This window comes from Aquarana catesbeiana, linkage group LG04, assembly GCF_042186555.1.
Source record: "Aquarana catesbeiana isolate 2022-GZ linkage group LG04, ASM4218655v1, whole genome shotgun sequence".
NCBI classification, from domain to species: domain Eukaryota; kingdom Metazoa; phylum Chordata; class Amphibia; order Anura; family Ranidae; genus Aquarana; species Aquarana catesbeiana.
Window position 1 is genome coordinate 12,395,758 of NC_133327.1, and position 15,638 is coordinate 12,411,395.

At 45.6% G+C, this 15,638-nt stretch overlaps 1 protein-coding gene across 2 annotated transcripts in view; it reads left to right on the top strand.

Moving 5' to 3' along the window:
- Positions 1-15,638, top strand: part of KIF13B (kinesin family member 13B) — a 367,935-nt gene that overhangs the window by 193,678 nt on the left and 158,619 nt on the right. For both annotated transcript variants that reach the window (XM_073624835.1, XM_073624836.1), the window contains exons 17-19: positions 6,345-6,555; positions 12,254-12,416; positions 14,952-15,098. In XM_073624835.1, the coding sequence (XP_073480936.1) occupies positions 6,345-6,555; positions 12,254-12,416; positions 14,952-15,098 (521 nt within the window). The remainder of the gene's footprint in view (positions 1-6,344; positions 6,556-12,253; positions 12,417-14,951; positions 15,099-15,638) is intronic.

Sequence of the window (15,638 nt, forward strand, 5' to 3'; positions counted from 1 at the left end):
TCACACATTTTATTGGCTGTGGAGTTGGCTTTCGCAAACTATTATATCAAATTTCTTGGTACCTATAGCACAGACCTACACAGTAACACTTTCCACAATGCTTAGGACCACATCTGCTATTAAACCTATAGGAGCTTACACTCTAGCACCCCTATCACGGTCATACAGACACACTCTAAGGCGCTTTGTTGAAAGACATTTAATGTGTTGGTCAACCTGAAAGACATGCACTATATTGCCAAAAGTATTGGGACACCCCTCCAAATCATTGGATTCAGGTGTTCCGATTACCTCCTTGTCCGCAGGTGTAGAAAATCTAATGCCTACGCATGCAGACTGCTTCTACAAACATTTGTGAAAGAATGGGTCGCTCTCAGGAGCTCAGCGGATTCAAGCAAGGTACTGTGATAGGTTGCCACCTGTGCAATTTTCATGCTACCAAATAGTCCACGGTCAACTGTTAGTGGTATTATAACAAGGTGGAAGCAACTGGGAACAGCAACTCAGTCACGAAGAGGAAGGCCACGTAAAATGACAGAGCGGGGTCAGCGCATGCTGAAGCTCACAGTGCGCAAAAGTCCCCAACTGCCTGCATGGTCAATAGCTACAGACCTCCAAACTTTGTGTGGCCTTCAGATTAGCACAAAAATAGTGCCTAGAGAGCTTCATGGAATGGCCGAGCAGCTGCATCCAAGCCTTACTTCACCAAGTGCAATGCAAAGCGTCGGATGCAGTGGTGTAAAGCATTCCGCCACTGAAGTGACCGATCGGATGTCTGTCAATCTGATGGACGTGTCTGGGTTTGGCGGTTGCCAGGAGAAAGGTACTTAAAGTACCTGACTGCATTGTGCCAAGTGTAAAGTTTGGTGGAGGGGGGGAATATGGTGTGGGGTTGTTTTTCAGGGATTGGGCTTGGCACCCCAGGTTAAGTGAAGGGAGCTCTTAAGGCATCAGCATACCAAGACATTTTGGACAATTTCATTCTCCCAACTCTGTGGGAACAATTTGGGGATGGTCCCTTCCTGTTCCAACATAACTGCGCACCAGTGCACAAAGCAAGGTCCATGAAGACATAGATGAGCGAGTTTTGGCTGGAGGAACTTGACTGTCCTGCACAGAGTCCTGGCCTCAACCCAATAGAACACCTTTGGGATGAATTAGAGCGGAGACTGCGAGCCAGGCCTTCTTGTCCAACATCAGTGCCTGACCTCACAAATGCGCTTCTGGAAGAATGGTCAAACATTCCCATAGACACACTCCTAAACCTTGTGGACAGCCTTCCCAGAAGAGTTGAAGCTGTTATAGCTGCAAAGGGTGGGCCAACTCAATATTGAACCTTACGGACTAAGACTGGGATGCCATTAACCTTCATGTGCTTGTAAAGACAAGCGTCCCAATACTTTTGACAATATAGTGTAGATCAGGTGTAGGTAGAGACTGAAGTTACCTCCTTGTCTATATCTCTTGGTGACTCCATTGGTGAGATGGGCATGTTGTAGTTCCTGGCTCTGTCCTCTCTTACATAGTAGGTGAGGTTGAAAAAAGACACAAGTCCATCAAGTGTAACCCATGTGTGTGATTATGTGTCAGTATTACATTGTATATCCCTGTATGTTGTAGTCGTTCAGGTGCTTATCTAATAGTTTTTTTAAATTATCGATGCCCCCCGCTCTTCTTGGCGTTTTGAATACTGCTTGGGTTATTCCCATGTTTCACGCCACATTTTCCATTATCAAAACTTAAATTTAAATCTTAATGACTGCAGCAGTTTTGCAGAGCTGTTAAATCAAGTGGAGATGTAATCATGGGAGCTTCTGAGGGACATTTGCTTGCTTACCAGGCCAATATTGACACTTCTCTCATATATGTAAAAATCTGGGTTTTTTGCTAGAAAATTACTTAAAACCCCCAAACATTACCGTATACACTCAAGTATAAGTCGTTCCGAGTATAAGTCGAGGCCCTAATTTACAACAAAAAATGGGAAAAATGTATTGACCCGAGTATAAGACTAGGGTGAGAAATGCACAGTTACTGTAAGTGGACATTTGGTGTGCAAACCCAGTCGAACTGTTACCATAAAATATTCAAAGCTGAAGTTTCTAGCACCAAGTGGCCCCGAGATACAGGGCCCCAAAAATCGGTTCAGAAAATGTCAAGCACTTTTCTGCAACAGAGAATGACATTTTCCGAACCTACTTTGGGGCCCCGTATCTCGGGGCCACTTGAGGGCTAGGAACTCCAGCTTTGGATATGTTGTGGTAACAGTTCGACTGGGTTTGCACACCAAATGTGGGGTTCCTAGCACCAAGTGGCCCTGAGATACGGGGCCCCAAAGTCAGTTCAGAAAATGTCAAGCACTTTTCTGCAGCAGAGAATGACATTTTCCGAACTGACTTTGGGGCCCCGTATCTCGGGGCCATTTGGTGCTAGGAACTCCACCCAAATACGGTTCGGAAAATGAAATTTTTTGCTGCAGAAAAGTGCTTGACTCGAGTATAAGTCAAGGGGGACACTTTCAGCACAAAAAAATGTGCTGAAAAACTTGACTTATACTCGAGTATATACGGTATATATATTTTATTACACACATACATACAGTGCATCCGGAAAGTTTTCACATCACTTCACTTTTTCCACATTTTGTTATGTTACATCCTTATTCCAAAATAGATTCAATTCATTATTTTCCTCAAAATTCTACAAACAATACCCCATAATGACAACGTAAAAGAAGTTTGTTTTAAATCTTTGCAAATGTATTAAAAATAAAAAACGATAAAAATCCCATGTACATAAGTATTTTATAGCCTTTGTCATGACACTCAAAATTGAGCTCAGGTACATCCTGTTTCCACTGATCATCCTTGAGATGTTTCTACAACTTGATTGGAGTCCACCTGTGGTAAATTCTGTTGATTGGACATGATTTGGAAAGGCACACACCTGTCTATATAATGTCCCACAGTTAGGCCCCTTTCACACGGGACGGATCCGTGTTGATCCGCCCCGTGAACATCCGCTGCTCAGCAGGGATTGCTCCGTTTTCCCCAGCTGAGCCGGCGGATGACAGGGCGGGACCCGCACACTGTGCAGGGACCGCCCTGTCAGATCTCCGCTCTCCCCTATGGGGGATCGGAGGAACACGGACCGTCTGTCCGTGTTCCTCCGATCCGCTCTGCAGACGGATAGAAAAATAGGATTTTCTTCTGTCCGCAGAATCGGACGAGAGCGGAGCCGGATGACATCGGGTGTTTGCGGATGTACATCCGCTGACACCCGCTATCCCATAGGGATGCCTGTATGTCCGTATTTCATCCGAAAACGGATGGATGAAATACGGACATACGGTCCGCATGTGTGAAAGGGGCCTTAACAGTACACGTCAGAGCACAAACCAAGCAGTGAAGTACAAGGAATTGTCTGTAGACCTCCGAGACAGGATTGTATCAAAGCACAAATCTGGGGAAGGGTACAGAAACATTTCTGTAGCATTGAAGGGCCCAATGAGCTCAGTGGCCTCCATCATCTGTAAATGGCAGAAGTTTTGAACCACCAGGATTCTTCCTAGAGCAGGCCACCCGGCCAAACAGTGATCGGGGGAGAAGGGCCTTAGTCATGGAGGTGACCAAGAACCCGAAGGTCACTCTGACGTAGCTCCATCATTTCTCTGTGGAGAGAGGAGAACCTTCCAGAAGAACAATCATCTCTGCAGAAGTCTACCAATCAGGCATGTATGGTAGAGTGGCCCAGCCAGAGCCCAGACTTGAACCCAATAGAACATCTCTGGAGAGATCTGAAAATGGCTGTACACTGACGCTCCCCATCCAACCTGATGGAGCTTCAGAGGTCCTGCAAAGAAGAATGGGAGAAACTGCCCAAAAATAGGAGTGCCAGGCTTGTAGCATCATACTCAAAAAGACTTGTGGCTGTAATTGGTGCCAAAGGTGCTTCAACAAAGTATGGAGCAAAGGCTGTGAATATTTATGTACATGGGATTTATTTTGCTTTTTAATTTTTAATAAATTTGCAAAGATTTCAAACAAACTTCTTTCACATTGTCATTATGGGGTATTGCTTGTAGAATTTTAAAGAAAAGAATGAATTTAATCCGTTTTGGAATAAGACTTTAACATACTTTAAAATGTATAGAAAGTGAATACTTTCCGGATGCACTGTATATATGTATGTACGTGTATATATACAGTAGCTCACAAAAGTGAGTACACCCCTCACATTTTTGTAAATATTTTATTATATCTTTTCATGTGACAACACTGAAGAAATGACACTTTGCTACAATGTAAAGTAGTGAGTGTACAGCTTGTATAACAGTGTACATTTGCTGTCCCCTCAAAATAACTCAACACACAGCCTTAATGTCGTTGGCAACAAAAGTTAAAAAGAAAAAAAGTTAGTGTGTGCTGTGTATGTGTATATGTGTGTGTGTGTATGTGTATATATATATATATTTATTAGCAGAGGCTCTAGAGAATAAAATATTAGTCATCCCAATTATTTATGTCACACGGTATTTGTGCAGCGATTTTCAAACGCAATTTTTCTGGAAAAAATACACTTTAATGAATTAAAAAAACAAAAACACAATATATAACCCTTTTTTTGGTAAAATATAAAAGATGTTACGCCTGAGTAAATAGATGCCCAACATGTCATGCTTTAAAATTGTATGCTCTCGTGAAACGGTGACAAACTATGGTACTTAAAAATCTCCATAGGCGATGCTTTTAAAATTCTTACAGGTTTCCAGTTTAGTGTTGCAGAGGAGGTCTAGCGATGGCATTATTGCGCTCACTCAAACATTTGCGGCGATACCTCACATGTGGTGCGAACACCATTTTTACATATGTGTGCGTAACTTATTTATATATTTTTTTCACACTGTCACTTTTAAATTTTTTTTTTTTTTGACCACTTTTATTCCTACTACAAGGAATGTAAACATCCCTTGTAATAGAAATAAGGGATGACTGGTCCTCTTTATGGAGAGATCTGGGGTCTAAAAGACCCCGAAAATCTCTCATTTACCTTTTTGAAAGCAAAAGATTTAAAAAAAAAAAAAGTAATCTTTTGCTTAAAAGCTTAAAAAATAAAATTGTGTAAAGGGGTTGTAAACCCTCTAGGTTTTTCACCTTAATGCATTCTATGCATTAAGGTGAAAAACCTCCTGTGCTGTAGCATCCCCCCCCCCCCCCCCCCTTTTACTTACCTGAACCCGGTCTTTCCAGCAACGGGCACACCAGCTGCAGCCGGTGTCTCAGGTCATGATTGGATAAATTGATAACAGCGCAGCCATTGGCTCCTGGGAGCCGAGTCCTGCTGTCTTTGTCAATGGACGCAGCAGCAGGACACGGGAGCACGCCCGCACGATTGTCCTGATGGAGAGCGGATCTCCAGTGGGGCACTCGAGAAGAGGAGGAGCCAGGAGCGCCGCTGAGGGACCCCAGAAAAGGAGGATCGGGGACACTCTGTGCAAAACTAACTGCACAGAGGAGGCAAGTATGACATGGTTTTTTTTTTGTTTGTTTTTTAAAACCTGAAACTTTTACATATCCTTTCATTCCGCCCTGGACCGGAAGTGACATAATGAGGTTGCTCCGGTCCTCCTCGATCATAGAGGTGATCAGACACAATCTGGTCTCTCTTCAGCTCTATGGCCAGCTGCACGAACTATCAAATCATTTTCTGGGCTCGCCAGTAAGAACTGTAAGCCAGAGAAACTCTGGCAGGAGGGGAGGGACGACCCCTCCCACTGCTTTTAAAAGCACTCCATTAACCACTCGGAACACTTTTATGAGAGAGAGAGAGAATCACTGACTGAAAGAAAAAAAAATACCGGGGTTATGGCCGATAGCTTGAGCCATAACTCCGTTAAACCACCTCACAGCCGCAACGTGTATATACTTGAAGTGGATACAATGTATTCGCGTGGAATTGTTTTGCCCTGCGCTCAGGAATGAAAATAAATGGTAACATTTCACCAGAGGGAGATTGTTCTGTGAATGAAAGAATACAATGTTTTCATAGTAGTATTTGTGTGCATTTATTTCTTCCCCAGGTGCAGTGTTAACATGTAAAAAAAAAAAAAAAAAAGTGAAAAAAAAAAACAGTTAATGCAAAAAGTAATAAATACCGTATATATCACAAAACATAAATATGTAACACATTTGGCAAATATAGCATGTTTTTTTTTTAGCGAATTAACTGCTTTTGAGATAAATGCTACATGAATTTTGTAAACTCAAATATTCCTGCGATATTTATCTCTTAATGAATTGACCCTTTACTGATCACTAATCTGAGCTGTGATGTCATTCCTATAGACCCCATGCAGTCCATTCTGCAGAGCCTGGAGCAGCAGCACGAAGAAGAAAAGCGCACTGCACTGGAGCGCCAGAGGCTGATGTATGAACACGAGTTGGAGCAGCTCCGGAGGAGGCTGTCCCCAGAGAAGCAACATTATCGCAGCATGGACAGGTTCTCCTTTGGCTCCCCCAACGCCCAACAACGCATCAAACAATGGACAGAAGAGAGGTGAGACGCTAACATTACAAACAGGGAAGAAAGGTTTGCTGAAGTCATGGAAACTCTTGATTTTCAATATATGAATGTGTATTTGCATCATGATTTCCATGTATACATCTATCCGTGTAATATTTAAATTTTGCTTTTTATTACCCTTACACTTCCCTATAGAGTCATCATTCCCTTTTTTTTTTTTTTACTAAGCAGGATTCATTTACTAAATTGGCATATTGGCATAAAGCAGCAAGCCCCAACCTTTTTGGCACTGGAAACCAGCTGTGGGGGGGATGCGATGTTTCAAGGGCATTTTGTCAAGGCAATGGCTTGTGTTGGCGCTTCAATAATCACAACACCGTGGTTGATATGGTGTCAGGATGATTGAAACATATTATTTCTATTATTACATTGTAATATAAAATTAGTTCAACTCACCATAATGGAGAATTGGTGGGAGCCCTGAGTGTGTCACTTGTAACGTCATCTGCCACCAGATGCAGCTTGTCACTTGCCATGTCAACCACCACTGGATACAGCTTGTCATTTGCCACATCAACTGCCACCAGCTGCAGCTTGTCACTTGCCACGTCAACTGCCTCCAAATGCAGCTGGTCACTTGCCACGTCACCTGCCACCAGCTGCAGCTTGTCACTTGCCACGTCAACTGCCACCAGCTGCAGCTTGTCACTTGCCACGTCACCTGCCACCAGCTGCAGCTTGTCACTTGCCACGTCACCTGCCACCAGCTGCAGCTTGTCACTTGCCACGTCACCTGCCACCAGCTGCAGCTTGTCACTTGCCGCGTCACCTGCCTCCAAATGCAGCATGTCACTTGCCACGGCACCTGCCACCAGCTGCAGCTTGTCATGTCACCTGCCACCAGCTGCTACTTGTCACTTGCCACGTCACCTGCCACCAGCTGCGGATTGTCACTATCCTGTCACCAGCTGAAGCTTCCCACTGTTGCCCGCCATTAAAAAAATACCAGATGCAGCTTGTCACTTTTTAAATGTAAAGGCAATTTGGTGGCAGGCAACCGTGACCGCAAAGAAAGCGGCTTGTGGCAGTCTCTCCCCAGCTTTTGTGTCCAAGCAAGAAACTGGTGCATGCGCATTGGCTGGGTTCTAGAGTGAGGGTGGGCAGCGATAGATGATGTAATTTCCCCGCGGCTGCACATAACAAATCATCCTTTGGCTCTAAAGGGCGGAACTGCGGTGATGCGAGCGGTGAGAGATGATGTCGCCCGCTGCACGTGTGATAGAGCAGCCTTCGTGGCCCGGCTGCACAGAGGCTGATGGTTGGGGGACCCCCGGCATTAAGGGAAAATATAGAGAACAGTCATAATTCTTAATCACTCCAGGAGGAGGTGCTATACACGTATGTTCCACATATTAATATGTAGATGGTTCCTCTATATCTATACCAGGGGGTATGGACAGGATTTCTGATGAGATCAGATTAATGAAGCTCTATAAACATGGCTTAGTTTTCAGACAGCTTGAGCAAATGGATTGACATGCACTGACAGAGTGGAGCAATCCATGTACAATCATTATAAAGTGATCTCAAACCCCACAACAGAAATGTCATTTATTGCACCTCAAACACACTTTTTGTCCTAGATTGACTACACTCACCCTAGGGTGGCAGGACTACCGAAAATCTCCCCCCCCCCTTCATCTTCTCCATTACAGAAACGGGAGGGGTTCTGTAGTCTTCATAGATAGCCTAGAACAATGTAATTGATAACAGTGAAGGCAGATAGCACACAAAGTAATAGGCCACAGGATTTTTGGCAGGATCAACTGGTATTTTTTTGCACTTATTGAATGGATATAACAAAAAATTTTCAAGCATATATTTACCAGACCAAGAGGAAGAAAAGGAAAATCAGTTTACATGCACGTCAAGGAACCGTTCTGGGATACCAGAAATCCAGCGAGCTGCTAATACTTTCTGGAAGAAAATAATAGTCAAAAAGTCCCCTTGTTTACCAATGGAAATCAATGGGACGGTGCGGCTATACCGCCGGCAAAGCGCCTCTGCAGAGGCGCTTTGCGGTGGTATTTAACCCTTTCTTGGCCGCTAGCGGGGGTAAAACCGCCCTGCTAGTGGCCGAATACCGACGGTAAAACGCAGCTAATAATAGCGGCGTTTTACCGCCGACGCCGCCCCCGCCCCAGTGTGCAAGGGCTCTTAAGGAATGTTTTAATCGAACCTGGCTGGTGGTAGAAATGTGGTTTCAAAAGGTCATGGTAAGATCGGAAGAAGCGATTTGCAATAAAAATTACATATGTGGATGATTAAAGAATTCCAGGTATGAATATTTTATACATAGTTACATTGGACTAATAAATATAAATATATATATATATATATATATATATATATACACACACACACACACACACACACACACACACACTCACATTATCTCACAAAAGTGAGTACACCTCTCACATTTTTGTAAATATTTTATTCTATCTTTTCATGTGACAACACTGAAGAAATGACACTGCTACAATGTAAAGTAGTGAGTGTACAGCTTGTATAACAGTGTAAATTTGCTGCCCCCTCAAAATAACTCAACACACAGCCATTAATGTCTAAACCGCTGGCAACAAAAGTGAGTACACCCCTAAGTGAAAATGTCCAAATTGGGCCCAAAGTGTCAATATTTTGTGTGGCCACCATTATTTTCCAGCACTGCCTTAACCCTCTTGGGCATGGAGTTCACCAGAGCTTCACAGGTTGCCACTGGAGTCCTCTTCCCCTCCTCCATGATGACATCACAGAGCTGGTGGATGTTGGAGACCTTGCACTCCTCCACCTTCCGTTTGAGGATGTCCCACAGATGATCAATAGGGTTTAGGTCTGGAGACATACTTGGCCAGTCCATCACCTTTACCCTCAGCCTCTTTAGCAAGGCAGTGGTCATCTTGGAGGTGTGTTTGGGGTCATTATCATGTTGGAATACTGCCCTGCGGCCCAGTCTTCGAAGGGAGGGGATCATGCTCTGCTACAGTATGTCACAGTACATGTTGGCATTCATGGTTCCCTCAATGAACTGTAGCTCCCCAGTGCCGGCAGCACTCATGCAGCCCCAGACCATGACACTCCCACCACCATGCTTGACTGTAGGCAAAAAACACTTGTCTTTGTACTTCTCACCTGGTTGCCGCCACACACACTTGACACCATCTGAACCAAATAAGTTTATCTTGGTCTCATCAGACCACAGGACATGGTTCCAGTAATCCATGTCCTTAGTCTGCTTGTCTTCAGCAAACTGTTTGCGAGCTTTCTTGTGTATCATCTTTAGAAGAGGCTTCCTTTTGGGACAACAGCCATGCAGACCAATTTAATGCAGTGTGCGGCGTATGGTCTGAGCACTGACAGGCTGACCCCCCACCCCTTCAACCTCTGCAGTAATGCTGGCAGCACTCATACGTCTATTTCCCAAAGACAACCTCTGGATATGATGCTGAGCACGTGCACTCAACTTCTTTGATCTACCATGGCGAGGCCTGTTCTGAGTGGAACCTGTCCTGTTAAACCGCTGTATGCTCTTGGTCATCGTGCTGCAGCTCAGTTTCAGGGTCTTGACAATCTTCTTGTAGCCTAGGCCATCTATAGAGGAACGATTCTTTTTTTTCAGATCAGAGAGTTCTTTGCCATGAGGTGGCATGTTGAACTTCCAGTGACCAGTATGAGAGAGTGAGAGTGATAGCACCAAATTTAACACACCTGCTTCCAATTCACACCTGAGACCTTGTAACACTAACAATTCACATGACACCGGGGAGGGAAAATGGCTAATTGGGCCCAATTTAGACATTTCAATTATGGGGTGTACTCACTTTTGTTGCCAGCGGTTTAGACATTAATGGCTGTGTGTTGAGTTATTTTGAGGGGACAGCAAATTTACACTGTTATACAAGCTGTACACTCACTACTTTACATTGTAGCAAAGTGTCATTTCTTCAGTGTTGTCACATGAAAAGATAGAAGAAAATATTTACAGAAATGGGAGGGGTGTACTCACTTTTGTGAGATACTGTATATATACCATACCTGGCCAATGCCTCTGGAAGCTGGAAATGACTGAAGTAGGCAATGCTACTCCAGTGGTGTCCACTTGTTTCCAGGATCTGTGCTGAGCGCCTGCATCCTAAGCAAAGGAGGTTGGCCTTGCAGCACTGGTGCCATTCAGGGAATACTTAGAATTTTCTGAATGGATGAGGTGGAGAGTGTGCCATCATCACTCCGTCTTTCCACCTTGTCCAATCAGAGAGCGTTTTGCATTCATTCAGAAAACGCATCGTATTCTCTACATGGTGCCGGTGCTGAGCGGCCGATCTCTTGTGTTCACAATGCAGCATGGTTGTTTCTTAGCACAGGACCCAGAAGCTAGTGGAGATCTCTGGGGTAGTGGTGTAAGTAATTTCCAGCTTCCTTGGGGATTGGCCAGGTATGGTGTATATGTATATGGAGAGATAGATAGGTACATGGGTCCAGTTTGGACAAATTATATCTATTTAAAAATATCTATACCCAGAATTCTTCAAAGCAGCCATTCCCGTTTTTTTTCACTCTTGAAATAACTTTCAGATCCCAGGGAACCCCTGCCAATAAGTACTCTACAGCTCTTGGTGTACATTAATATGATGGTCAGTGGGAAAAATACTTCTTATGGTGGCCATATAAACTTTGATAAATGATCAATTTTTTTTCTGATTGATTGATTTTTTCCAGTGGAAATAATTGATCTGTAGACGACAACCCATTCCATTGGTTTGCCACACAGGGAGAATTCGGATTTGATTGATAGTCAAAATACTTATGATCATAAGTAATTGATCACATTTGTGTTGATACCATACAATCTCATAATCTGATCATTCCAAATACTGTACGATCGTATTCATGAACAAAGTCTGTTAGTGCTGCCGATCGATGCACAATGATTGATTGGTTTTATGCCATGGCTGATCAGTTTCAGATTTTGAATACTATCAAAAATGAGTCTCAGTGGATCGGAAAGGGGAGTTATGTCTGTTTGCAGATTTGATCGTTTTTATCGAATCATACATTAAAAAAAAAAAAAAAAATCAAAGCATGTGTGGCCGCCATTAAATTTAGGCTCCATTCACATTTGTACCATTCCAATATGGCGCAGACTTTGGAGTGCAACTTAGACGCAACTGTGGATGGGTGCAACTTGGATGCGACTTTGGGTTTGACCAGGTTGATATTTTACCACTGTTGCATTGTATAACATTCAGGTACGACTTTCATGCAACTTTTGAAGGTTAGCATTGAAGTCTATGGCAGTCTAAGTTGCATGAAAGTCAGTCCAAAGTCATACATGAACTACTTTGAAGCTGCTGCAACTTTAAGTCGCACATATGTGATTGGTTATGATTGGAAAACATGGGGAATGACTTGTCATGCGACTTTGATGTCCAAAGTTGCATGACAAGACGCACAAGTGTGAATGCAGCCTCATGGTCAGTAGAAAGAACCCCCCTTACAGATAGCTAAACAGGTCATTGTTATCAGTGGGAACTTATCTGAGATGCAGGAATTGCTCATTGCTCAAGGAACCCCCAGCAACCTCTAGAGGAACCCTAGTTGAGAAATGCTGACTTAAGGTGATCTTCATGTCTGGCCTTTCATTATTTGTTGTGTTTTATATGTTTTATTACAGGGAAGTGATGCTGCATCATAGTTTCATGAAGCTCAGGGAACAAATCGCCAAGGCCAATCTTTACGTCCAGGAGGCCAATTATATTGCCGATGAGATGGACAAGAGGACGGAGTACAAAGTCACTCTGCAGATCCCAGCCTCCAGCCTCAACGCCAACAGGAAGGTGAGCCTCCCCCGGTGTGAACCCCGCTATGGCCTACAGGAGCTGCATTACACCACACACTTGTTGGGGGTTGAATTACAGCAATTGGAGCAAAAGTTGAGCAGTCACCTAGAGCAGCCAATCAACACTCTTTTGTTTCAGTGTTTGCAGAATACAAAATAAAGCCTGATTGTAGGCGGCTTCTTTTTTTAAATGTATTATTAACATGGCTACCACTGATGGCATCTGCAAGGTCTATAAGGTATGGATTTATACTTGTCCCTGCATCCTTCAGAAAATGCCATTATGATAGATCATCATTACTGAAGAGAAGTCCTGTTTCAGCAATATTGCCTGCATCCACCTGACTAGTTGGTTGTAAATGACAGGTTGCCCATTCAGCACCCTGGAGAGCAGTTCTCTTATCTCCATCTCTGAGATGGATGGCTGCCCAAAGGAATGTATGTCTTGTTCCACTTTCCTGTCAGAGAAACCTTGTGTGGCGAGCTTAAATCTGACCTCCAGCCATATCAACTGAGGGGAAGACAGTCCAGGCGATTAGAGGAGCATTCATCAGGATGTTCTGGGATGACCCAGGATGCTCTGGGGTGACACGTGGGTGCTCTAAAGTGCACTTTGGGTGACACAAGGTGCTCTGGGGTAACACAAGGTGCTCTGGGGTGACATGGGATCCTCTGGGGTGACACGTGATGCTCTGGGGTGACATAGGATGCTCTGAAGTGCACTTGGGGTGACACGGGATGTTCTGGGTTGACACGGGATGTTCTGGGTTGACACGGGATGTTCTGGGGTGACACGGGATGTTCTGGGGTGACACGGGATGTTCTGGGGTGCACTGGGGTGACACGGGATGTTCTGGGTTGACACGGGATGTTCTGGGTTGACACGGGATGTTCTGGGTTGACACGGGATGTTCTGGGTTGACACGGGATGTTCTGGGGTGCACTGGGGTGACACAGGATGTTCTAAAGTGCTCTGGGGTGACAAGGGGTGCTCTGGGGTGACATGGGATGCTCTTAAGTGCACTTGGGGTGACACAAGGTGCTCTGAGGTGACACTGGATGTTCTGGGGTGACACTGGATGTTCTGGGGTGACACTGGATGTTCTGGGGTGACACTGGGTGCTCTGGGGTGACACTGGGTGCTCTGGGGTGACACTGGGTGCTCTGGGGTGACACGGGATGCTCTGGGGTGACACGGGATGCTCTGGGGTGACACGGGATGCTCTGGGGTGACACGGGATGCTCTGGGTTAACACAGGATGTGCAGAGGTGCACTTGGGGTGACACGAGGTGCTCTGGGGTGACACGAGGTGCTCTGGGGTGACACGAGGTGCTCTGGGGTGACACAGGGTACTCTGAGGTGACACGGGATGCTCTGGGGTGCACTGGGATGACAGGGGATTCTCTAGGGTGACACGGGATGCTCTGGGGTGACACGGGATGCTCTGGGGTGACACGGGATGCTCTGGGGTGACACGGGATGCTTTGGGGTGCTCTGGGGTGGCACGGGATGCTCTGGGGTGACATGGGATGCTCTGAAGTGTACTTAGGGTGACACGAGGTGCTCTGGGGTGACACTGGATATTCTGGGGTGACACAGTGATGCTCTGGGGTGACACTGGATGTTCTAAAGTGCACTTGGGGTGACACAAGATGCTCTGGGGTGACACGTGCAGCTCTAAGGTGCACTGGGGTGACACGTGCAGCTCTGGGGTGCACTGGGGTGACACGTGCAGCTCTGGGGTGACACGGGATGCTCTGGGGTGACACGGGATGCTCTGGGGTGACACTGGGTTGACACGGGGTGCTCTGGGTTGACACGGGGTGCTCTGGGTTGACACGGGGTGCTCTGGGGTGACACGGGGTGCTCTGGGGTGACACGGGATGCTCTGGGGTGACACGGGATGCTCTGGGGTGACACGGGATGCGCTGAGGTGCACTTGGGGTGACACGCATTCACCGGTGACACGAGGTGCTCTGGGGTGACACGGATGCTCTGCGGTGACACGGATGCTCTGGGATGCATTGGGGTGACACGGGATGCTCTGGGTGACAGGGGATGCTCTGGGGTGCATTGGGGTGACACGGGATGCTCTGGGGTGCACTGGGTGAGATCAGATTCCCTGGGTGACCATGAATGCTCTGGGTTACATAGGTCAGATAGAGCCAACAGTCAGATACACAAGTCTGAGAGTCAACAGAGAGATGCCACTAAAATTCTTATTCAAAGCCTTATCCTAGTATGTTGGGTCCAGCAATCCACCAACACATCTTTCGTTCAAGGACAACTTGGTCCTAAGGTTTTAGCTCAACGGTTAACTTCCCAAACTTTTGAATTGTTTGGTTTATCATTATATCTGAATGGAAATTCTGCACTACCAGAGTTCACCTGCAGGTGTCACTGAAAGTGAATGGTAAAATGTTAGTTCTGTGTTTCAGTTAAACATGAGTGATACATATGTTGGTCAGAGATGGTTAATGTTAAAAGTGGAGAAGTTGATGTCAGGTTTGTACCATTTCTTATGTTCTGCAGCGGGGCGAGGTACTCAGTGAACCGGCCATCCAGGTGAGGCGGAAAGGAAAAGGCAAACAGATCTGGTCCCTGGAGAAGCTGGAGAACCGTCTGGTGGATATCAGAGACCTGTATCAGGAATGGAAGGCTTGTGATGAGGACAATCCTGTAAGTGGCATTACTCTTCCTTATCTTTGTTTTTCATGGTCTGAAGATCACACACTAGATCCCAACCCCCTCAGTTGTGACGGCTTATTTTGGGAAACTAAAACTGCCCATTCTTTTTATAGGTTCTGTAGTTCAGAAATATCTGGGAACAATGTAACTGATAACCGTGCAGCATAAGCATAGATCACAGGAAGTTGTCAGCTCCCAAGATTTCTGACTGTCAGGGACCAGTGTCTGAGGGATATACAGTCCAGGTGATTAGAGGAGCATTCACCGGGGTGCAATGGGTGACACAGGATGCTCATGGGTGCACTGGCTGACACAGAATACTTCTGAGGTCAATAATTGATACAGTATGCTCTGGGGTGCACTGGGTGACCTGGGGAGTACTGGGGGACCTGGGATGCTGTGGGGGTGCAGGGGGGACCTGGAATGCTGTAGGGGTGCAGGGGGGACCTGGAATGCTGTGGGGGTGCAGGGGGGACCCAGGATGCTTTGGGGTGCAGGGGGGACCTGCAATGCTGTGGGGTGCAGGGGGGA